At 44.3% G+C, this 25,284-nt stretch overlaps 1 protein-coding gene and 2 long non-coding RNA genes across 4 annotated transcripts in view; 2 read left to right on the top strand and 1 right to left on the bottom strand.

Annotated features, from left to right (window-relative positions):
- The first annotated feature begins 4,598 nt into the window (after nucleotides 1–4,598).
- On the top strand, nucleotides 4,599–17,207 carry LOC309378844. Its single transcript, XR_014172177.1, has 3 exons — nucleotides 4,599–4,775; nucleotides 15,419–15,472; nucleotides 16,602–17,207. It is a non-coding gene; the product is annotated as an uncharacterized lncRNA (long non-coding RNA).
- LOC309378884 lies at nucleotides 7,432–14,649 on the top strand. Its single transcript, XR_014172249.1, has 3 exons — nucleotides 7,432–7,731; nucleotides 9,789–11,693; nucleotides 11,726–14,649. It is a non-coding gene; the product is annotated as an uncharacterized lncRNA (long non-coding RNA).
- A 4,231-nt stretch (nucleotides 17,208–21,438) lies between the features above and the next one.
- The window catches only part of SLC13A4 (solute carrier family 13 member 4), a 38,989-nt gene continuing 35,143 nt past the window's right edge, over nucleotides 21,439–25,284 (bottom strand). For both annotated transcript variants that reach the window (XM_081927042.1, XM_081927041.1), the window contains exons 14-16: nucleotides 25,080–25,241; nucleotides 23,872–24,009; nucleotides 21,439–22,938 (exon numbers count right to left, since the gene is read on the bottom strand). In XM_081927042.1, the coding sequence (XP_081783168.1) occupies nucleotides 22,801–22,938; nucleotides 23,872–24,009; nucleotides 25,080–25,241 (438 nt within the window). In that variant the 3' untranslated portion in view covers nucleotides 21,439–22,800. The remainder of the gene's footprint in view (nucleotides 22,939–23,871; nucleotides 24,010–25,079; nucleotides 25,242–25,284) is intronic.

Raw genomic sequence — 25,284 nt, 5'->3', positions numbered from 1 at the left:
TTAGTAATAACATTGCTGCTATTCTATATTGAGATTTGTATACTGCTTAGAGACTTTGCTTGAATGTTAAGCAGGTTAAAAATGAATAAACAAACTCCCCTCTGCCACCCACCCACCCACAGAAGCATTTTTACTTTATAGGCCAGTGCTGGTGTAGGAAGGTCCAAAAGCAAAACCCCGTTTGTCTTTGCAAAAAGGAATAAACAGAAATCTAGCATGGTGCCATGGCTAGGAGATCTTAGAGCACTTCTTCCTGCTTCCTAAGAAGTAGAGTGGTACCTTGGAAGTCGAACGGAATCGGTTCCAGAAGTCCATTCGACTTCCAAAATGTTCAGAAACCACTCTGTGTAGAAGCCTGTAGAATCATAGAGTCATAGAATCATAGAATTGTAGAGTTGGAAGGGACCATGAAGCTGGTCTAGTCCAAACTCTGCAATGCAGGAGTCTTTTTCATAGGACCAAACCAGGATGTAAAAACAAAGAATAATCAAGCATACAGGACAAAACATGATAGCTTGGGAAGACCACACATCTCATGCAAGGAAGTCCTTCCCAGGGACTCCTTCTCAGGCCCAGCTCTGCTGTTATGCAGAGTGAGGTAGCTACCTCAGGCAGATTTTGGGTTGCATGAAAAGGCAGGAAATAGTCTGTTTTTATTGTATTTTTCAGCTCATGGAGGGAGACAGCAAACTAAATTTAATTTTTGGCAACCATGAGCGCACACACTCTTCCTTGCTGATCCAATTGTGTGCATAATTGCATTCTCAACTGCTCCCCCCTTCCCCTGCCACAAAGCACAGTTTTAATATGCATGGGGGGGGGGGAAATGCACAGTTAAGCTGGTGGCAGAAAGAAAGAAAAAGTCAGATGAGCAAAACAAAATAGAAAACTGCCCGTGGCAATACCAAACCGAGAATATGGTACTTCCGAGATCAGTTATTTGCTTTGCACAGCCAGAAGAAAAGTGGACTCTGGAGCAGAACAGAAGGGACCAGTCCATTTATTATGTTGGGTCAAGTTGCAGCATCTTTGAAATGCCTGATACTGGATCTTGATGCTGGAGCAATTAAACAAATTGTAGAAGTGTACCACCCTATGCTCATAATGATTTGCTGCTGGAAAAAGGAATCTGCGCACCTACCTCAGTAATGCTACATTGCCTAGCAGAGGCATATTGGTTCGTTTTTCTTTATTTTATTTCATTAACTTTATAAGCCACTGAATTGTAAAAACAAACCTCAAAGCGGTTTACAAACAGACAATGCAATAAAATTGAAACAGATTTTACAACCCTACTGCAAAACATACAAAAGTTAGAATACTAAAACAGATTAAAATAACCTCAGCTTTCTAAGCATCTGGGTAGGCTTGTCTAAACGGGAATGTTTTTAGCAGGCACCGAAAAGATTATGGTGAAGGAGCCTGCTTAATCTCAATAGGCAGGGAGTTCCAAAGTGCAGGGGCTGCCCAATGATCGAGTTCTTACAAATGTGGAATGAGAATTATGTGGCACCTGTAGTGCCAATTCTGTTGATCTGAATCAGGCATAGGCAAACCTGGCCCTCCAGATGTTTTTGGGACTACAATTCCCATCATCCCTGACCACTGGTCCTGTTAGCTAGGGATGATGGGAGTTGTAGTCCCAAAACATATGGAGGGCCGAGTTTGCCTATGCCTGATCTAAATGGTCAAGTGGGTACATGTAAGGTGATCTTGCACCTGGAGACATCAGGGATTGAGCCTGGGACTTTTGGCATGCAAAGCAGATGCCCTGCTCCTAAGTTACAGCCCTTCCTCTTAAATAAGGACTGATTTAAACAGGAACTGTTATGTACCAAGTTGAATAGGATCCAAACTGCAGCAGTCTGATTGGTCCTAGAACAATAGGCTCCAAAAGGCAGCAGTCTGATTGGTCCTAGAACAATATGATTCAGAATACAGCAGTCTGATTGGTCCCAGAACAATGCAGCAGTATGATTGGTTAGCAGGAACCACCCAATCATGCTCCAGATAGAAGTGAATCCACAACCTGATTGGCTTACAGTAGAATTCCGGAATTAGCCAATCATGTGCATCCCATTGTGTAAATAATGTATATAAAGCAGATACTTTGAGGGGACTTGGATTCATTCCTCCTCATCACTATGAGCTGAATAAAGAGCATGAAATCACTTTGCGACTCTGAGTATATTTCAGGAATGTAAGATCATCTTTGGTTCATCTAGCTAAATATTGCACATACTGACTGGCAGTGGGTCTCCAATGTTTCAGAGTGGATTCTGTCCCATCCCTACCTGGAGATACTGAGACATTCTGCATTCAAAGCATGTGCTCTACCACTGAGCCTTTCGTCCTTCTCCGCAGTTAAAGGCCAACCTGGATAAATAATTTCATGGGTGTAAGGTGAACATTGCCAATCAAATACCAGCCAAAACCAAAGTATAAAGTGTGTGTGTGTGGGGGGGAGTCTTCAGATGAATACCACCTGAGGAATTTGGAAAAATACCAAATCACTTTGCATAAGACCAGTGAAATTTCCCCAGAGGGATCTGCACATTTGCTAAGTCACTTCAGTGATGTGTCGCTGAATACCAGAGTTATTGATCTGCTAGGTTCAAGGAAGCCGGCAGAACAAAGTCTCCTGTTCCAGAATAAACAGAAAGTCTAGTGTGGCTTTGGGAAGGAAAGCACAACATATTTCAGCTGTTATTACACTTTACCATCCATGTATGTGAATTGCAAAACAAACAAAAAAACCCAGAACTTGAAAAAGCTGAACATGTTCCTAATTATTGTGGAGGAATGATTAAACTATTTGCAAAGGGAAACATTGCCATCTAGCTTCCATTGCCCAAAATGTCATTGTGCTAGGTTTATTTACAAAGTTTGCTTATATCAGTTACTGAAGGAAATATAAGCATGAAATGAAAGGGGTTGATGGGAATTGGAGTCCAAAAATTCCTTGAGAGTCACAGGTATATAGCTGGATGGGAAAATGTTCAAATTTGCCCCCTGTAGATTGGAGATTATGACTCCGTTTCTGTGGTCATTAAATGAATAAAGTATCTCCACTGAGAAAAATCCACTAATGTGGGTCTCTGGTGCCATCTTGTGTTTGTTTTGTAAAATTTCATTATTCAACAAACTTGAATGCATTCCTAACAGCTAAGACAAAACATGACCATTTTGATACATGAATCCCGTTTATCAGCTATAATAACAAACAACTTTCTCTGTGCCCTCCATTGACTCATTCAACTTTGTTGAAGTAGCAAGGCTACTTCCATTCAAAAATGGGAGATTTGTGGAATGTAGTGGTGAAACAAAATACACACACACACACACACACACACACTTTATTCTGTCCTCAGCAAAATGGCATTGTTTGTCATTCTACAATTACAAAAAAACTTTTATTTTTAACAAGTTCCTTGATTGGGACAGTAAAGCACATTGTTAACAGAAACACACAAACGTATAATGACAGTGGTACCTCGGGTTAAGTACTTAATTCGTTCCGGAGGTCTGTTTTTAACCTGAAACTGTTCTTAACCTGAAGCACCACTTTAGCTAATGGGACCTCCTGCTGCCGCCACGCTGCTGGAGCACGATTTCTGTTCTCATCCTGAAGCAACGTTCTTAACCCGAGGTACTATTTCTGGGTTAGCAGAGTCTGTAACCTGAAGCGTATGTAACCTGAGGTAGCACTGTACTGTATAGGACAGATTCTGAAGCTGAGGCTCCAATACTTTGGCCACCTCATGAGAAGAGAAGACTCCCTGGGAAAGACCCTGATGTTGGGAAAGATTGAGGGCACAAGGTGAAGGGGACGACAGAGGACGAGATGGTTGGACAGAGTTCTCAAAGCTACCCACATGAGTTTGACCAAAATGCTGGAGGCAGTGGAAGACAGGAGAGCCTGGCATGCTCTGATCCATGGGGTCACAAAGAGTCGGACACGGCTAAACAACAACAGATATGCATAGGATTGCATGGCTGCAGTTCTGGTCACCTCGCTTCAAAAAGGCAGTTGTAAGAGTTGGGAAAAGTTCTGAAAATGAACCACCAAACTGACGAAGGCTGGCTCCCTGCTTGTGGAATCCTCTTCCCAGGGAGGCTCACCTGGCACCGTCTTCATTAGGCAGCAGGCAAAAACATTCCTCTTCTCCCAGCCCTTTGGCGAACTAAACCATCTATGGATTTTTAAACTGGTGTGTGTGTGCGTATCATTATGATTGTTACTGTTGTCCATTTTTGTGTTTTTATATTGTAGACCTCCCTGTGACCCGCAGGTGGTGGTACTGTTGTTGGTATCCGTCTGTCTCCAGAGGTGATGCCGTGCGCCTCTGGGGGGTGAAGTCAAACCACTGCGCCAGCAGCACCCAAACAACTTCCTCCCCAGGATGCAAGCCTGGGAATTGCGTGTATGGAGGTCCTGGCCAAGCAACGTCACGGAAGCAGCTGAGCTTAGCCAAGCGCCACCTTCGCCGCTGAATCATCAGCCTGCGCGCGCTTCCCTCCCCTCCCGGAGCTACCAGGGCGGAGAAAGGAGGAAGCGAGGCTGCCTAAGGTACGCGCCGCCGAGAGCAAGCAGCGCCCCGGATAGGGCTCCTGAGAGGCCCGTCTAAAGGCTCAGCCAGTGAGGGAAGCCGGAGCTGGGTTGGGAGGCGGGCACCCGGAAGAGAAGATGCTCTGTGCTGCGCCTGAGGCTCTCCAACTGGAAACGGAGGGGCGCAAAAAGGCGGCTGCGCGCAGGCACCATGTTTCAGTTTTTGGTGAGTCTTTTCTCAGGGGCGCAGAGGCTGGGTTGGCTTGGAGCAGAGATGGGCAGGCGTCAGGATCGAAGGTGCCCTTTGGATCTCTCTCTCTCTCTCTCTCTCTCTCTCTCTCTCTCTCTCTCTCTCTCTCTCTCTCTCTCTCTCTCTCTCTCTCAGATCCCCCAACCAGGGCCGAGCGCAAAAGAGCACATAGTTAGAATGGGCACAAATCCCCGTTTTCCGTTCCAGAACTTGAACTGAACTCGCTGTGCTTTCAGGGTAAAGTGTCCCCTCGGTTAACTGTCTTCCTTTCATTAGTTGGGAAGGTCTCTCTGTCGCTGCCACTGTAAAACAGAGTGGGAGTCAAGAAACTCTTACCGATTTGCTGTACAGTAGTAGGCTACCCGGATTTCGATCAGTTGATCCCGCGATCTACTGAGGGCAGAGGAAGAGAGGCGAATTTGCAGTCACATTGGGCCTCTAGAAGAGAAAGAGGGTGGTTTGCCTACGAAAGACACCCCCGCCTTTTAAATGAGCAGAGGAATAAATTAAGGCATCGAGAGAGCAAGCCTGTAAGTGGGAGTAAACCCCAAGAAAAGCAGTGGGGTAGGTGTGTGTAGGATTGCACCGTAAACCTTTTATTTGGGAGTGTGTCCCTCTGACTTAAAACTTCTGAGTAGATACACAAAGAAGGTTATGTTGTGAGCCTGGAAACTTATACAGTGGTACCTTGGGTTAAGAACTTAATTTCTTCCGGAGGTCCGTTCTTAACCTGAAACTGTTCTTAACCTGAGGTACCGCTTTAGCTAATGGGGCCTCCTGCTGCCGCCGTGCTGCTGGAGCACGATTTCTGTTCTCATCCTGAAGCAAAGTTCTTAACCCGAGGTACTATTTCTGGGTTAGCCGAGTCTAACCTGAAGCGTCTGTAACCCAAGGTACCACTGTATATCCCTTCCCACGCCCAAGGTCTGTTGTTTATTAAATTTGTTGGTCACTTTTGTCTTGCCCAGGCCAACTCAAAGCTACTTACAAACAGAGACAAAAACAGAGGCGTCTAATGTTTCCCCATCCCAATTGTTCTAAGGATGAAAGCTTTCTCCTGACCCACATTTGTGGCAGCTGACAGCAGCTCAGTAATATGGCATCTATTTGGCAGTGTCTGTAAACTGCTGTTGTAATCACACTGTTCAGTATTTTCTCAGCATCATTTCACACGGGTTAAGTGCTCTTCTGTTCCACTTACGAATCATAAGGGCGGAATAACTGCTCTGAGGAAGGTCTGGCCAGCCTAATGTTTTCTTTCCATTAGTGATGTCTTTGGAAGCTCACAAGCAGGGCATCAAGATAGCAGCCATCTCCCCTTGGCTGTTCCTAGCACCTTCTTGATACATTCCTGGGCTTATTTTGTCTTTTCAAACAAATCAAGCTGCTTTCCCACACTGTCATCTTTGTATGCCCTCTGCCTTAAGCTATTTCATGCAGCCTGACTACGCTTTCCAGAGGCCGTACAACCCCTTAACATATCTCAGAAAACAGCACTGGTTGTTGTTTCAAATAAAGCCATTTAAATGTGTCCTGTATATATTTTGGAACTATTGGACCTGTGGGTCTCCAGATGTTGCTGAACTTCATTTCCCATCAGCCCCAGCCAGCATGGCCAGCAGTGAGGGATGATGGGAGCTGTAGTCCCAACAATGTCTGGAGGGCTATAGATTCCCCACCTCTGCCCTGCTGGTTGCTGCAGTAGGCTAGATCATGCCTGATATGTTCAATAGCGCATCTCAAAACTGGGTGCTCCACCATTTTAACAGTGCATTCCTCATTATTGGGGACCAACACAATTACCAAGTGCCTTTCAAATTTCCCCTTGGGATTCCCAGGACTATGATGCATTTGGGGGCCTATGCAGTTTCCTTTTAGATTGATGCAACAATATCTTTTCCACCAGTTTTACTTAAGTGTTTTGGTTTAGCGCCTGATATTTGTTAATGCATTTTGACATATTTATCCCTGTGACACAGTGAGGCAGTTTGCTGGGCCAGTGGTTGTTAGTGCCCACAACATACCAGAAGTTCCCAAGCTGTGGGTTTCCTTTTTCTTTTTCTAGCTGTCTCTAGAAAAACAAGATATCCATACCATATCCAAAGTTCAACTCGTTTCATGCCTGATAAGGTGCATGCCTTCCACTCGTCCCCTGTTTGTTTCACTGAGCTGCTGCTGCTGCAATCCTAGACCCACGTACCTGGGAATAAACCCCATTTGAAATCAGTGGGACTGAACAGCATAATTCTGTGCATGTCATCTCAAGTCCTTTGGGAGAGGGCAGTTGTGCTCTGGTCCTGTTTGCTTGCAGGCTTCCTGCTGGCAACTGGTTGCCCACTGAGAACAGGATGACAGAGTAGATGGACCTATGGCCAGATCCGGCAGAGTTTTTCTTATGTTTCAACCTGGATGTTGAATTAATGAAACTTCAAACTTCTAAATATTGGTTCAGAAATGTAGTCACACCCTCATGTGGATAGGTAAATCAGCCACATGTATCAGTGCACTGCAAATAATGTACAGTGATACCTTGGGTTACAGACGCGTTTCCGGGTTACGGATGCACCAAAACCCAGAAGTACCGGAACGGGTTACTTCCAGGTTTCGGCGCATGTGCAGAAGACCAAATCGCAGCCTGCACGTGCACAGATGCGGCGCTGCGGGTTGCGAATGCTGCAGGTTGCAAACGTGCCTCCCGCACGGATCACGTTCGTAACACGAGTGTCCACTGTATTACATATATATTAGCAAATGCAAATCTTACGCACATTGGTGTTCTCTCTTGCTGTTTTCCGTGATGCATAGTTGCTACCCTATTGCAAAACAACTGCTCCAGTGCCGTGTTAAAAAGGAAAGGTGGGATGCTGGAGACGGAATGGTTTCTAGCCAGGGCATCTGCACCAAGAGCTGAACAACTTTCCAGCATTTTCAAGTGAAACATTGAGAACCAGAATCACAGACTTGTAGAGTTGGAAGGGACCATGAGGGTCATCTAGACCAACCCCCTGTGATGCAGGAATCTTTTACCCAACGTGGGGCTGAAACCCATGACCCTGAGATTAAGAGTCTTATGCTCTACCGAATAAGCTATCCATAGTCAGTAGAAGCCTGGATGTCTGCTGGTTGGCCATTATAATCCAGGCAGGCCAGAGATTCCCTTCCATCACTTGATTACTCACCTCCCTGTCAAGATCTTCTATAATGGCTCAGAATACTAATCCTAGCCACCCTTGAGCCGGCCACATAAGCACTTTAAAGCCATTTCTGTGGGGAGGGGTCAAGCATATGCTTAACTGTCCCATTGAAATGGAAATACGTGCTTTAATTTTCCACTGGATTGTTCCTGCTGTATTCCTGGGACTCCCTTTGGCAGCTTAGGACATCCCTGATTCTGACACTTCTTGAAATACAGTGCCACACAGATGTTTGCTTTCTGAGCTTTGGCTATATTTTGATCAGACATTAGTAAGGTGCATGTAAAGTTCAGAGGTTCACATGTCTCCTTTCCAGTAAACATTAGGCCCATGGTCCCATAAACAGAGCTACCGGGTTTCTTATTGAAAGACATTCTGTGTGCTTGAACACAGATCCCGGAGTACAAGAGGCAATTGAATTGCATTGTTATTCCACCCTTCCTCCTGGGAAGTCGGGACACAAAAGGCCATAGGTCAGTGGAAGAGAACATGTTTTGTATTCTGGTCTCTAGTTCAGTCTGAAACCATTGAAAGCGACTGCTGGTCAGCATAGATAGACCATACTGAGCTAGATGGACCAGTGCTCTGACTCAGTCTAAGGCAGCGTCCTATGTCCCTGTCACAATCCTGCGAGGTAGATCAGGCTGAGAGTGAGTGACTGGCCCAAGGCAACCATGAGATGAGCCTGCTGGATCAGGCCAGAGGTCCACCTAGTCCACCTTCCTGTTCTCACAGTGGCCAACCAGATGCCCAAGCAACATAATCTCAACATAACCATTAAAAAGCATTCCTGAAAATACAGGGAAGTAGAATAAAATATGTCTTAATCAGCTAAAACAGTCCGGAAATGGGGGTGTAGAATGAACAGTTGGTCTGCGCCCTCCAGCATCCTCTAAAATGTGCAAGAGTTCCATGGAAGACGCATAGGATGGCAAACTGATGCACAGTAGGTTTTTGAAGTTTGGGCAATCTGTGCTTTGGGTGTGGCAGCACATTCCCTTTGAAATGTGCTCCTAGTGAACATCAGACGAGTACCTACCGTATTTTTCGCTCCATAGGGTGCACCGGACCATAGGGCGCACCTAGTTTTTAGACGGGGAAATCAATAAAAACAATATTCCCCCCCCAGCCCCAAAGAGCAGCGTACAGGCTGTGCACAACCTCTCCCTGCTGGTGAGGCACAAGCCTGCATTCGCTCCATAGGACGCACACACATTTCCCCTCAATTTTTGGAGGGGGAAAACTGCGTCCAATAGAGCGAAAAATACGGTAGTTACTGGCATTTAGGTACCTACTTTAAACTCATCTGTTCACCTAGGCTTTCCCTGGGAGGTGATCTTACTATCTTCTTGCAGGACAGTTTGGAAATCACAATCCTACAAATCAGCCCCCAGGCAGCACATCTCTCTGTCCAATTTTAATAAATTTGCTCTGTGTGGAGGGTCTACATGTTAAAGTTCTGTTTTTTTTGTTGGGCTTTGTATGTGATGCTCCTGGTGATTGTGGCTCAGAGACATGCTTAGAGAGTCTTGCAAACTTTAAAGCTACTTTCTCTAACCAGGTTCCTCCAGGTGTTTTTTGGACTGCATCTGACCATTGGTCATGCTGGCTGGCTTTGATGAGATCTATGGTCCCAAACATCTGGAGGACAACCAGACTAAGGAAGGCTGTTGTAAATGGCATCCTGTGTCCATATTTAATTCCAAGTGCAGACTTTTAATTAAATTATTGTGGGTGCTTGTGTAATTTTACAGTAAATCAGACTTTAATTTGTTTTTCTCTTTTATTTATACAGCTACCTAGCTCAGATGCTGATCTTTGTTGAGAGTCGGCCTTTTGTTGTTGTTGCTATTGGTTTTCTTTTTTTAATGCTTCACAATCCAAAGCAAAGTCGGAATCGTTCGAAGGACGTCTCTTATTTCTCTGGCTTTGTCTCTTATTCCTCTGACAAAACGACAGATAAGACTCGCAACAGACAGGGCATCCTTAAGTATTCTTCTTTGATGGAGTAGATGTCTGATGTTCTCTTGCATTGCAAATCCACAATAAAAATCACTTCTCTAGAAGACCTTCTGATTAGTGTTTTGAGAACCGGAAGAATGGAAGAGGGAAAAGCTGACATATTCAGCCTTGCCTTCTCTTCCCTGTTTTGGTAACATACAGTGTCGGGACTCTGCTCCTTCCTAGTTAAGACTGTTGCAGGCAGATAAAGGGATAATCTCATAAACGGGGCTTTTGTTTTTCAAAAGACCAAAGTAACTATGTGCTTTTTTAAAGGACTATGCATAAAATTAGGATAACTGGGAAGCCCTATACATTCCAGCCAATGTTTTGCAGTCCTCACTTGGCATGCAAATTGCCGATTGTCAAACGGGCTGCCAGCTTTTTCCCTCCTAAGACTATTTAAATCCACTTGCAGATGCCGCAGCAAGTAAAAAGTACTTTAAAATATCGGAAAATGAGCTGTGTGTAGGCCCCACAGGGGGAGGGTATTTTGCTACAGGAACTGACCTTTTATGAACTCCAAAATAAATGTGCCAGAGTACATGGTTGCCACTACCCTAAACTCTGAGGGTGGGATTCAGTGTTGTGCTGTGATGAACTTTCCATTTGCACAAAGCATCACAGCTTGCCAAATAGAAACACCACCCCTTTCCCCATCTACATGCACTGTTACCAGGCTTCACCTGACACAGAATGCCACGGAACACAGAATCAGGATGCAAGATGGCCTTAACAGAATGGAGAACTGGGCCAAAATTAACCACTGGCCTGATCTAGCTTACTATTCTTATGTTCTTAACATGAAGGTAAAGGGACCCCTGACCGTGACTGACTCTGGGGTTGTGGCGCTCATCTCGCTTTATTGGCCGAGGGAGCCGGCATACAGCTTCTGGGTCACGTGGCCAGCATGACTAAGCTGCTTCTGGTGAACCAGAGCAGCACACGGAAACGCCGTTTACCTTCCCGCCGGAGCGGTTCCTATTTATCTACTTGCACTTTGACGTGCTTTCAAACTGCTAGGTGGGCAGGAGCAGGGACCGAGCAACGGGAGCTCACCCCGTCAAGGGGATTCGAACCACCGACCTTCTGATCAGCAAGTCCTAGGCTCTGTGGTTTAACCCACAGCGCCACCCGTGTCCCATCAACATGAAGATAGGTGTGTCCAAATAAACCGGATGTCAATGAACAACAATTCCCCTCTTCGCTGGCTGCTGGGAGTTGTAGTTCAGCCACATCTGGGTGGCCAAAGTTTTCCCCACGCCTAAAATAGACAGAGCCAGCTGAGACCATGTTGTTCTCATATAGATATTTGATCTGTGGTTAACTTTGCCCGTTGACATGCTCCAACAACTGCCTCAGAGCAGTCAATTTTTCCGACCACCAATCGATGGAATGGTGCCGGTACGCATTTTATGTTCCGTTGGCCTGAAAGCAAAAGAGGTGGGGGGAGGGGGGAAGGAGGAGTGAGTGTGTATGGTTTTTGAGATGCAATCTGTTCTCACACCACACCCCTCGATACCCGCAAGTACATGGCAAGCGAAGCAGGACACTGAGGTCCACAAATCTGTTTTCTAAGAGTGGAATGGTAAGCATGACTGTGTTGGAACTAAGATAAATTAGGACAGATGTACTGAAATGCTGGATGGGCAAGGAGCAGCAGTTTGGATTAAGAGTAGGGATATATATGTGTGTGTGTGTGTGTGTGTGTGTGTGTGTGTGTGGATGGAGCTGGATCATGAAATGGAAATCTTGTTAGGATGTTAGTTAAAAGAGATACGGTGCCGACGTGAAGCATTTTTTGAGAAGAGTTGGATGCAAATGATGTCTCAGCTTCCAGCTAGACTAAATGTCTCTTGGCCTCTTTCAGGCACTGCACTATTTCAGAGCAAGGAATGCGGCAAATAACTTTGGGGTACACTGTGTGTTTTGTGACGGCACATTCATACGCAGCGGAGTCCAGCAAATCATAAACAAGGCAATGTTCTTTGTTTAATGTGACTGTAAAAAGAAGCCAGTGACTTGAAAAACAACAACCTATTTTACTTTTGAAACTCAAGAGGGTTGGTTTTGCTGTATGAAAGAGGATGGCTTTTTTTATTGGAAATTGGCCATTGTGTCCTGGACTGTCCTGAGACTGTGATTCCTAAGTGACCACCAGACCATGCAAGCCACTAGGGGTGTTTTTCGAGAGCTGTAGCAGGACAATCAGACTCAAGTTCTGGCACCGTCCTCAAACTGGCTTCATTCATACATATACATGCAGAGCATCTTCAAGGGTAGCAAAAGTCGCATATATGCATAAAATAACATATTACACAATGGGACACGGGTGGTGCTGTGGGTTGAACCACAGAGCCTAGGACTTGCCGATCAGAAGGTCGGCGGTTCGAATCCCCGCGACGGGGTGAGCTCCCGTTGCTCGGTCCCTGCTCCTGCCGACCTAGCAGTTCGAAAGCACGTCAAAGTGCAAGTAGATAAATAGGTACCACTCCGGCGGGAAGGTAAACGGCGTTTCCGTGTGCTGCTCTGGTTCGCCAGAAGCAGCTTAGTCATGCTGGCCACATGACCCGGAAGTTGTACGCCGGCTCCCTTGGCCAATAAAGTGAGATGAGTGCCGCAACCCCAGAGTCTATCATGACTGGACTTAACGGTCGGGGGTCCCTTAACCTTTACCATATTACACAAAGTAAAATGGATGTAATACAAACTCATTTTTTAAAAAACAAGGCAGTTTTATAGGAGCTATTATCAAGCACATGGCCATGCAACCTGTTTGTTTGACTTTCAGCACTGAAATGAGTATTAGACCATGTTTATCTTTGTGTAGCGCTGAAATTAGTATTAAATACTATTTAGCTGCATGTAGCATGTGTTAATTAATTAATATCAAAACACCCACATGGGGGGGGGCGGGCAGAAGCTTTGTTAGCTTTTCAAGTAAAATTTAACCCGTACAAGAAGATGCATAACAAGAATGTTGCTTGTTAATGTGCCAATTGACAAAAATAAGTGCAACGTACTATCCTCCCGAAAAGTCATATCTTAAGTTAATAACTGATGGTATGGAAAAGTGAGCAACCAGTTTTTAATTTTCCATAGAACCTTCTTAATCAAGGTATTTACCCCAAAGGAGTGTGTTTTATGACCATGACAGAAGACGCCGGCTCTCTTTATTATTCTGTTGCGTGCTTGCTGCCTAGTAGCCGGATGTTAATTAGGAAACAAGTCATACTTAATTATTATTTCTTAAAGTTGGCATTCCGATATTGGCACACCAAGCTCCAATCCACAAGCAACTTTATGTGCAAGATTTTAAGGGTTAGGCAGATTGTTTGCTAGCAATCTGACATTTTCAAAATCTGTTCTGCCCTGAGACATCGTTGGGAGAGGAGGCACACTTCCTGTCACCTCCCCTTATTTCTCTTCTGACCCAAATCCTGCTTCTTGTTCTTCCACTTCTGCCAAGGACTTGGAGGATGACCACTTCATTCCTTGCTGGGAGAAATGATACTCTAGCAAGGTGGGAAGAAACCCCATTTGAAGGCAGTTTCTCCCGGGAGCTAATGGCAGCAGATTAAGAAGTGGTGGCACCAGAATCTCCAGAGGGGAAGCGGCACAATGCAATCAAGTGAATGTGGGCAGAAAGAGAAGTTCCCATCTTCCTCTAGCCTAGCCTCCTCCTTCAACCCACGTGTTAAGATGCTATTGCCAACCCCAATCCCTAAAATCTTGAACTAGAAGTGAGTGAGGACTTCACTGCATACTTGTTCTTCTCAGATGATGACTGGAGAGGCATTTAGGCGCCTAGCGTGAGGGTAACATGTATGGTTTATAACCTACAATTTCTTCAAGCCAATCTGGTGTAGTGGTTGAGAGTGCTGGACCAGGACCCAGATGGCCACAATTCAAAACCCCATGCAGCCATGAAGCTTACTGGATGACCTTGGGCCAAAGGGGGTTGTGAAACTGAGTTTTTCATGGCGCACACAATCCGAAATTGGCCTTGCTCTCCTGTTGCAAGCACTAGATTGACTAGCTCCTACAAAGTGTGATATATGAATTCTCAGCTCCTGAAATCGTGTCCCCACTTTTCCAAGTTTAATTGTTTAAGGCAATTTTAACTTTACTGTACATATTTTTTTATTCCACAGCTCTTTCTACACCCAGTGGCAATAAAATCTGCATTTCTTTTGTGGCTGAAAAATAGATCCCCTTGTGGTTAAACCAGCAACCACAGGCATTGAAATATTTTCACCACTTGGCGACACATTTATTTATCCATTTACCATTGCAAGATTTGAGGACTTTATCATCCAGATGGAAGAGGTTTACAAGGCCCAAGCTCTCAGACGCTGGACTGGGAAAAACAAAAACCCTTTTGCATAGAGTGGTCACTGCTGGGTTAGGATAAACCTTTAGTCTGTCTTAAGTCAGGGTTTCAGAATCTTTTTCAGATGAGGTCCACATTTCTTCATGGGTAGTCTTTTGGGGGCCATATACCAGTGGTGGTTGGGAGCGGATGCAAACGTAGGCAGAGAAGTGGATGAAACCTTTGTTCGTTTCTACCACACAAAAGTCGATATGTGTACAGACACTTTTCTCCGCCTTCCTTCCAGGAAACCAAGAGACCTTGATGTTTAGTGGCACATTTCCAGGAGGATGTGCCCCATGAAAGACATGTGCAGCCTGGGGAGAGTCTTGAAGGCCACAATTGGCCTCTGAGTCTGTGGTTCCCCATCCTAGATCTATGACAATTTCATAGCGGGCATGCAGTCATATTGGATCCAGTGTCAGGGGTCAGGGCATGGCATGGTTGGACATCCACCAAGGTCCATGACCTGGGAAGGGGCCCACCACAGAGACCCTGCCAGCTGTACTACTCCTCAGTTTAATTATTGGCACCCCTTTGGTCGCCTGTGCTCCAGCCCAGAGTGGATGAGTTGGTGAGAGGCAATTGCAGCAAAGAGGAAGCAGCGGCCATTGTTCACTTTCTCCTTTGCAAGCAGCAATAGCAGTAAGGAGAAGGAGGGGGGAACCTCCCCCCATGCCTTTAGCATGTTACATAACATCACCACTCCCATGGAAAAAAAAATCCCCTGGCGCTTGTCAAGTGCTAGGAAGTATTTGAAAATTTTACAAAATTCCTGCATTTGTACTGGAATTAATTTCAGTATTTGCTACGTAGCTTAACTTCCGAAGCAAGCATTATGAGCAGCAGAAACCACTTGGCAAAAACCAGCAGCTGAGAATGTGACAAACACTTTAATGAGTATCAGGTTTGTTTTGAAACTGGCAAAAAATTGTGTTTTTTTTTGTTTTTTGTTTCAGAAACCTTAATGGAAAAGAAGCTATATTCTTAAGCACATTCACCAGATGGGAGAAAAGTATAATCCTTGTCTATCCTTTTTATTTCTTCTTTAGGTTGGTTTTGCACTTGGCAATGTAGTTGGGATGTATCTGGCCCAGAACTATGATGTAAGTATTATTTTGCTAGTTTCCTACTGCTGAGCTTCTATTAACATTGTTTATGGGGTTGCAGTTTTATGGTAAGGCAGTTCCATGTTCTGGTTCATACCATTTTCACGTGTTCACTTAGAAATCCACTCTGTCCTGTTTCCTTGTTAATCTGATATATTTTAAAAGTCAGTACCCGTAGTCTTATCAGCAAATTTTGAAGTGCAGGAGTTCATCATGACAGACCCTATATCCATACCTCTATGGAGAGTCCAAAAACGGAGTCAGCTGCATTGACCCTTATCTAACACACATAAAAAGAAGAGCCTGCTGGATCAGGCCAGTGGTCTATGTAATCTAACATCCTGTTTTCACAGTGGCCAACCAGATGAAGCCCACAAGCAGGACCTGATGTAGATGCTTCCCCTCTTGCACAATAGATGAAGCGGGGGCATGCCCACATCATTTCATTGTGCAGTATCTTTTTCTGCCCTTTTAGAATTGGCAGCCATTTTGTGTGATGTAGCCTCCACAGCAGCCATTTTGTAACAGGTGCCCCCAGCAGTTTCTCAAAATCCCAGTGCTTCCACTGGCCCAAAAAGGTTGGCAATGTCATTGAAATTCTACTCAACATAATCCAGAGCAGATTCCAACGTATAGTTAGCAGAGTAACAACTTAAACACGTTGCAGGATTCCCCCAAAATAGACCAGAGGCAATTGTATTTCATCCAGTAGAGCTTTACTGCTGCTGAAGGCAAATGAGCATAATGGTCACAAATCCAATACATACAGGATTGGCACTGTCCATAAGAAATCCAGTTGCAGCAGACTTAACTTAAACTTACAATAACATAATAAGTCTAAACCTTAACACTAAGCATACTACGTATAGAACATCAGAACAAAAGAGAGATGGATGGAAAGAGAGAGCCCTGTTGTAGGGTTTCAGAACCAAACAATAATTCTCTTTCCCCTGCCCACCGGCCAAGCACCAAGCCTTTCTTACCACACAGACTGATGAAGATAAATGGAAAGCTTGCTCACTGCTTTGTGACATTTTGGTTGGCCTAATGATGGTATCGCCATGCCAGAGACAATGAATTCTGTGAACAGTAGAAGATTCTGATATCCTGTTCTGCTTTCAAATAGGTTCCGAACATTTCAAAGAAGATTGAAGACATCAAGAGAGACGTGGAAGCTAGAAAGAAGCCTCCAAACGACAAATGATGTTTGCCTAGCTGTCTCTGTATTAAATGTAGATCATGTAGTTTTGCCACTAGGTCGCAGATGCCAAACCTTCATGTGGCTTTTCCGGATTTCCTCCAGATGTGTAGTCTTGAAAAACCAAGCTGCCCTCAGGCTGAAGTGTCACCACATCCAAGGGACCTTCTAGCACTTTCTGGATATTTGACTTCTTTTTCTTTCTTTCTTTTTACCCCATGTGTATTAAGAAAAACCATGCAGGGAGAGACTGAGAGATTGGACTATTGTTCTCAGTGTTTGTTTTCAATAATATTTTCTATTCAGTATTAATTTGATTTCGGAGTAGAATAATGAAATTAATTATTCCAGTGTGACAATCAGTAATGGTCTGGCTGTAGAAGTGACTCGTGAAAGAAATTAAAATGTGTCAGGAATTAGCATCCAAAGATTTTTAATGGTATTTTTAAAATTAATTCAGTATTTTTTTTGTACAACCTATTTGTAACATACTAAATCACATATAAAAATCCTCCTCTCTTTCCCCCCTCTGAAGTGAGAGGCTTTTTTTAATTTTAACCTTCTTGATTCTTGTGCTGTGTATTTTCCATGCAAAAGGAGTGTGAATTATTGAGCAAATCACAGAACTCTGAAATAGTTTCTGGTCTTGCTTTCACCCGTTTTCTTCTCTCAGGCATTTTGTATGGTTGCTCCTTAGATTCAACATTGATTGCTTTTTTAAAAGTCTTACAACATGCCCAATAACAAAGTTGTTCCCTGTGAAGAGGAATTGTCTGTCAAACTACTTTGAGAATTGTAACTCTTTGAGGAGAATTTGGGTCTCTTGACGACTCTTGACACCAGTAAACAAAGTGCAGCTCCCAGAATGCTTTAGGGGAAGCCATGGCTGTTTAAAGTGGCCTAACAGTGCTTTGAATGCATGGTGTGAATGTGGCCTAATTCTTGTTTTGTCCCTGGTCTGCTCTCTGCTGAGTTCCATAAGGGTGCCTCTCCCAAGATATGTGGCAAGTTAGCAGGTATGAGGGGGTGAGAGCAGACTGAGGTGAGTAGAGCAGTGCCTCATTCACCCTAATGAATGAGTGTCCACTATTCATACATTCACTTACATGCAGTTAATACTGTGTGAACTGGGAATACAGGGCCACGGGTGTTCAGCCCATGCTTGCCCCTTCCCAAAGCCGTACATACAATTGGGAGGGTATCTGCATCAGGGTGGTCCATGGGATCCCTCTCTGCAGCAGTCGCCATGGAAACTCATGGGCTGCATTCTACTGGGCAGATTTCTGAGGCATTAGCATGGGTACATTGGAAGTCGGGGGTGTGGAGCCTGAGGCCTGAGAGTTAAATGTGGCCCCTTTGGTGCTCTTCCAACACCTTTGTTCCCATATTAACTTCTTTTCTTGGTTGGAATGTGTCCTTGAACTCTGACAAATCCTCTCTAGAGGGAGGATGAAGTATGTGTGAGTGTGATGACGCTGGGGGCAGATGCTCCTCCTTCAGTGGATGAGGTTGCGGACTCCATGTCAGAAGGGGAACTGCACCCAGGATCAGCCCCAGATAGGACTAACCCATGGTGTCATTGCTCCCTAGCCCACGGACTTATTGTTTCCACTCTCGGGCTCCAAAGATCCCATCACAGAAGCCCAAGTACAACCAGAGTCTTCCCATCTCTGTAGCCATTGTTGCTGTTCTCATGGACTTCTTGAAGACATCTGGGTGGTCAGGGTGTGTGTGGGTGGGTGGGTGTCTGAGAAGTGTAAATACTGAAGTATGGTGAGCGACTTCAACCAATAAAATGTGTTTACTTCACAGTGAATGAACTGGGAGATTATTCCCTTGACTGGAGCTTGAGGTAGATATTTAGACAACCTTACATACTGAAACCAGAAATTCTCTTGGATTATGTCATAGAGCAGACATCCCTAACCTGTGGCCCTCCAGATGTTTTGGCCTACAACTCCCATGATCCCTAGCTAACAGGACCAGTGGTCAGGGATGATGGGAATTGTATTCCAAAACATCTGGAGGGCCGAAGGTTGGGGATGCCTGTCCTAGAGCTTCCTTTTTTCTCTTTTTTTCTTTTTACTATATTTTGAGTCTGTGACATACAGGTGCACGCTGTTATGCCGTGGTAAGAAATCCCCTCTTCAAATGAGAATTTTTTGCGCTAAAAGAACTTGAATTCCTTCACAGGCATTTTATCAAAGAATGTTTTTGCTTCCTTTCCCAGAAATGCAGAGTGTGCATTCTGTATACAGTACAAGGAAAAACAGAGGGGTTGCCCCGACCTCATTTTTAAGGTTCCTGCTTATTCAGATCTGCCAAGCAATTAACTTTCAGGCAAACAAAGCTGGTTCTAAACAAAGCCAAGAGACATTCTGATGTCAGTACCCATTAATGTGAATTGAGCGGACTTCTTACATCTCTTTCGAGATCTGCAATCCTTTGTACATCAGTGCCGATGGCTTTCAAAAGTCGCTAATGGGTTTCAGAAGTGCCAGAACTATTTGGGAAGGGCATCCTGGTCTGTGGTGTTGACATAATTATGAAGGTTCAAGTAGTAGCAAACACAGACCAGGATTAGCATAAACCTCCATCTACTTCCATGCCTGCAGGCAGAGATTCTCCCAACCCTTGGTCCATCTAGCCCTTATTGTCTACACTGACTGGCAGCAGCTCTCCAGGGTTTCAGGCAGGGGGCATTCCCAGCGCTACCTTGGACATGCCAAGAACTGAACCTGGGCTGTATAGAGTAGGTGCTCTTAATGTTACCAGTTTCGTGGTGGTTCCACATTGCTCCTCATTGCAAGAAAAACAAACAAAATTGTAATACCAGGGATGTTTGTCTACTTAGAAATCCGAAATAGGTATGCTGCTCTTCTAGTCTATTGGCAATGCCCATTTCTATGAAAAGGGAGGCAATGGAGATGTAAAATGTCAGTGCTGAATTTGTGGCTGAAATCACATGCATTCAAAGCAAGAAAGGGAGCAGGCAGGGTTGAGGATATGTATGTTTGTTGTTATACTTAAAAAAAATAGCAGTTAAGATAATTAAAAAATAAAATAAATGTAGGTCTATACGAACACCAGTTTTTCCCATGCTGTGATTTTTCATCTGTGAGGGTCTAGCAAGTGTAGCATCTTGAGCAATGCTTGTAAGAGGTATTGGTAGAAACAGTACTTTATAGCAATACTCAGGACAGCTTATAATGTAGTAAAAGAGGATACTTGGCTGTATGAAGGTTCTTTTTCTGCTGTCTTTGACCAAGGTTTAGGAGTGTATTTGGGAATCCGTAAAATAGCCTACAGTCACTGCTAATGATGTAAAGGTTCTGACTTGGTGCGCCTTCTGCAAAGAAGGTCCCAGGTTTAGTTTATGGCATTTCCAGGTAAGGATGAGAAAGAACTCACTCTGAAATCCTGAAGAACAACCACTACCAAGAAGTGTAGACATGGCTGACTAGACGGGCCAGTAGTCTAACTCAGGGTATTGGCAACTTCCTATCAGCCTCTGTTCCTAAAACACTGCAAATCCCAGGCCTGAATGCTTCCATCTGTACTGCCATGTCCGGGTTACTTCTTTTATCAATGCATCTGAATGAGGAAAAGATACCAATGAAGCTGAAGGAGAAGTTGTGGAGAAGTTGTGGCCCTCTAGATGCTGTTGGATGACCATTCTTTCCCCCCATATTAATTTCCCCCCATATTAATTGTCTCACTAGGGCTGATGGGAGAGAGTCCTTCATCTCTGAACTAAATGGAATGGGAGAGATCATCTTGTTCCTGCCACACTCCAAACATCAGATAAAAACTTGCTGTTTTAATGGAGCTGTGGCATTATCTACAATAAAGTACAGTTGTCACACTGAAGCTAATTCGATGCTCAAATCCAGTTCTCTCTCTCTTAGCAGAATGGTAAAATTATTTCAGATGCACTTAATAGAACGTATATATTTGGGCAACAATGGTGGCATTCTCTGTCCAGCTGGGACAGGACTTTTGAATCTGGAAATGGTTTGCCCTGGAATTGCCTCTTTAACTTTGGGATAATCAAAACAAGTGTCCTAATAAATTACCCAAGGCAATTCTAATTCAGTTGCTTTCCTATATATTGCTCAAGACATTACTAGTTTAGCTGTTTTCTATTTTGTTGTTGTTTGTTTGCAACTTGGTCTATATGTGCAGAGAATTTTCTTTGTTGTCAATCATCCACTTAAATTAACATCTCAGTGGGTGGCCACTTCAACTTCTCCCATCGTGACTGCCAACTCCCTTCTGGTCACAGACATGCCATAGACCAACAGAATGAATCTCACAGCCCCGATTGGGGAACCCTTGACCTACTGAGTGTGCTCATGCCTGAGTGGCCATTTAAACCGGGGTCTCTCTGGTGCTAGTACTACATGCTGCTGGAATAGTGTGGGAAGAAGTCACTGTAGGGGAAATGGATCCCAAGATGATGAGGTGACGTGTGAACTGGGTCTCCATCACTTGCCAAGCCATCCATCTCTACATGTGGAGGCTTGTGGCACTGCTATGTCATCTCCACAGAGGGCCGAAGAGCAGTGCTCCCCCCAAAGGGGGTACAAGATGGTACGCAGTACCGGCACCTTTCTTTTTTTGTTTTGTTAAAAAGTTTGGCACTTACTGTGTAACAGCTTCACGGTGAATACCGGCACCTATTTTTCTAGGGGGAAAAGCACTGCCGCAGAGTACTCACTCAGGCTTTCAACATCTCCATTAATATGTCTACAGATCACAATAATTTCCGAAGCTTGAATAATTTATTTTATTCACAAGCAATTTCTACAGCATAGACATTTTTATTAGCATCAGAGGAGCCCTCCTCCTTTAAGAGGGAACCCTCCCCACAAAAAAAACTGATCCTAGTACAGTTACTGTGGTTAACAAAGGCTCTATTTCTGTACACATCCAAGAGTTTCTGGTTACATCAGTTATTAAAATAATATGCCTATTGTAGAGGCCTGGTATTTAGTTTGGGAGAGATTCAGGTGTCAAGTGTTCTCTCTGGGAGTCTGTTTTGCCACCTCAAGGCTGCCCCCATGGTGTAGTGTAGTGGAAGGAGAACAGAGATCTAGGAATGTATATATATTTAGAACAGGAATGATGCATCATCTGCAAGAGTGCCAGGCATCTGAAGGATGCTCCTTGCTCTGGCAAGTGAATGTGGTATTGATGAGGCTTTCAAGTTTTACTTGAAAAAACATCATCTGCCACAGAAGGCAGATAAGCATCAAAGTTGGAGAATGTGATAAATAATTAGCCAGAGGCTGGATATCTGCCTCCCCAGCTTTCTCTATCACTGGGTTCCTGCTAGCAGTTTGGTAACACTCCATCGCAAGAGTGCATAATGCAGCCTGGTGCCCTCTGGCTGTTTTTTGTTTAATTTATTATAACATGCCCTGCCTTTCTTCCAAGGAGCTCCAGGTGGCCTATATGGTTCTTTCCCCTCTTCGTTTTATCATTGCAAGAACCCTGTTAAGTTAAGTTAGACTGAGATACAATGACCAGCCCAAGATTACTAAGTGAGCTTCACGGCCGAGGTGGGATTTGAACCCTGGTCTACCATGGACCTGGTCTTCTCCCTGGACCAAAGGGCAGCTGTGCAGATAACCCTCTGGGCTTGAGCAATTGGCTGATCTAATTGGTTCTTCCTTGTTACCAAATAAATAATTCCACATACAACTTTTAACTTTTTCCTTTAAAAAAAATGTTCTATAGATATATACATATAGATACAGTCTTCAAAACACACTTTGGATGTTGGGACTGTGGGCGCTGTGATTTATGTATCAAGTAAAGAAGACAAATTGTCTGAGTGTTCTGTAGAACAAAAATGGGTTTTCTGTGGAAAAGACGGGGGAGTGAGGGATCAAAGCAATTCCATGGTATTGCTGAAAGACAAGAATAATGCATGCTTTTCCCAACCCCTTCAGTACTAGATGGCAGAGATATGGTGATCGTTAGGGAAGCCTCCAACAGAGTTACTTCTTACTTAGTTCAGGTTAATGGAACAAATATACACTCAAGTGTTTTCCTTTCTTAACAGCTGTGCAAATATTTTGCTCCCAACTTGCTGTGAGCCAGCAAGTTCTGTGGACGCTGACTATGATGGGCCAGTGACATTGCTGGCTGCTGCCCAGTCTGGAAATTTATCCAAGTGAAAGAGTCTAATTCCCCAAGTATTTATTGCCACTGTAACAACCACTAGACCAATCAGATTGACACCAAAGCCAGCTTTGATCTATGAATGAAAAAAAACAAGGGAAACAGACCACATTAATTGTCATCAGTTAAGGCAGGACTTCTCCTCTCAAGGTAGCAAGGGGTACTGGTAGACATGCCTTCAATGAAATTATGAGATTAATCATTTTTCTAAAATGGTCTGGACAAAATCCTCAATGTTAGCAAGGGGTGCTGAGATTTCAGTTCATCCTAGAGCAGGTGAGAAATCTCTTTTGTACTGTGGTGGTTTTCCACATTTTAACACAAGCACATCCACAACCACACCTTCCTTTGACCCTTCTCCATCTGATCCAGTCTGCTTGTAAATTGTGCTAGCAACTTCATTGTTGAAGCTGCTGATAATGGGGCGGGGTAATTCTCCTCTTGGTTTTGCCTTTGTGCCATAGCCAGGTAACTCATTCTGCACAACACCTGGCTGAGAACCTGACTCTTAAGTTTTGCCTTACTTCAGGAAACCTCAGACCCAAGGTAAAAGGTATGCATGCATTTAAACCAACACATGCCTGTCTCTATGCTAGTGTTTTTGTTGCTCTTGTAGAAGTGCATGTTGGGGTCATGGGCATGTGGGTTCCGACATACACATGTAACAGAACTGGGATAATATCTGAATGGAGGGTGGAGGGGGTGCATGCACAGAAACCTTTGGCACTTGTGTAAAATTATTTACTCTACTGTACAGAGGTAAGAGGCTCTTCCTTGGTCCCCATTGAAGATTCCTCAAGCACACTACTTGTGCAATTCACAGAAATGTTGACATCCAATCTGAACTCACAATTGAAATGAAAGATGCTACCCAGTTTCAAATTTGGGGGGAAACCATCATTTAAGCACTACAACAAAACAGTTGCAGTGTTAAGTGATTATTATCACTGCCCCTTATCTAACCAATTTGATCACTGATCATTCTGGATGCATCACTCTTGGTACTTACCATATCTTTGATCTGGCAGTGCCCATAATTGAAGACAATGGCATTTGGGGGGTTGCCCACTGGCAGCATCACCGCAAAAGAGATGCACATGGTGACAGGGATCAGGGTGTACAGAGGGTTGATTTGTAGAGTTTCTGACTGGAAAGAGAAAGGGGAGATATGAGCATTTGTAGTCAGAGAAAGTAGTAGACTACCAAAACCTATTCCTCGCAGGAAACCATTGTTTTTCAGAGCCAATGTCAGGTAGTAGATAGAATAAGGTAAAAGGTAAAGGACCCCTGGACGGTCAAAGGCAACTACAGGGTTGCGGTGCGCATCTCACTTTCAGACCAAGGGAGCCGGCATTTGTCCACAGACAGCTTTCCGGGTCATGTGGCCAGCATGAGCAAACCGATTCTGGCGCAATGGAAACCAGATCGCACAGAAATGTTGTTTACCTTACCGCTGCAGCTGTACCTATTTATCTACTTGCACTGGCGTGCTTTCAACCTGCTAGGTTGGCAGGAGCTGGGACTGAGCAAAGGGGGCTCACCCCATCATGGGGATTCAAACTGCCGACCTTCTGATCAGCAAGCCCAAGAGGTTCAGTGGTTTTGACCACAGCACCACCCACATCCCTTAGTGGATAGAGTATTAGATCAAGGCCTCCAAAGTGGCACCTGTAGGCACTACTGCACCCAAGTCCCCTTGTCCTTTCATTTTTAAAATTTGGGCTGGCGGGGGTGCAGGTTCTGGTTGTTTGCCCTGGGGGAGGGGTTGCCTTAGGTTGGGGGCAGAACGTTACTTTTTTTTGTCTGTGTTTTATTTGTTTTGTGTGAGGGGACTTGGTGTTTTGCCTTCTATTTGGGAGGGGCGGTTGAGCACCATCCATTTTTCTTCTGTGAAATGGGTATTTTGTAGTGTCCACAACAGCTTATGGGTCCTAAGAGGTTGCTGACTCCAAGACTAAGGCAGCAAGCTTATATCCATTTACCTGAGAGCGCTTACTTTTAGGTACGCACGTGTAGGATTACTCTGCAATAATAAGTTTGTTTCAGCACGTTTTAGGGTCTTCATTCTGTATTGTTTTCAAACTTATTTTTCAGTTGTATTTGTACTGTTTTAAAAACCATTTTAGCTGTTTTAAAGACATGTCTGCAAGTTGCCTTGAGACATATCTGTAACTAGGTGATTGATTGATAATAAATTGATCCAAAGTCTGTACTCACCATGCTGCATAAAATAGGTAGGAAGATGGTTATAGTTGCTGGGTTACTAACAAACTCTGTTACTATGGAGACCAGGACACAGGCCAAAAGACTGACAGCCCAAGAGGGAAGGCTACTCAGGGATAACATTTGTCGCCCAATCCATGTGGAAAGGCCGGAAGTCTGTGGGGGAAAGACATTGGGTGAAAAAAACTGAAGTTGGACA

Source organism: Podarcis melisellensis, assembly GCF_964234715.1.
Source record: "Podarcis melisellensis genome assembly, chromosome: 10".
Classification (NCBI taxonomy): domain Eukaryota; kingdom Metazoa; phylum Chordata; class Lepidosauria; order Squamata; family Lacertidae; genus Podarcis; species Podarcis melisellensis.
Note: the sequence above shows the minus strand (reverse complement) of the source record. Positions and strands in the feature narration are given on the sequence as shown.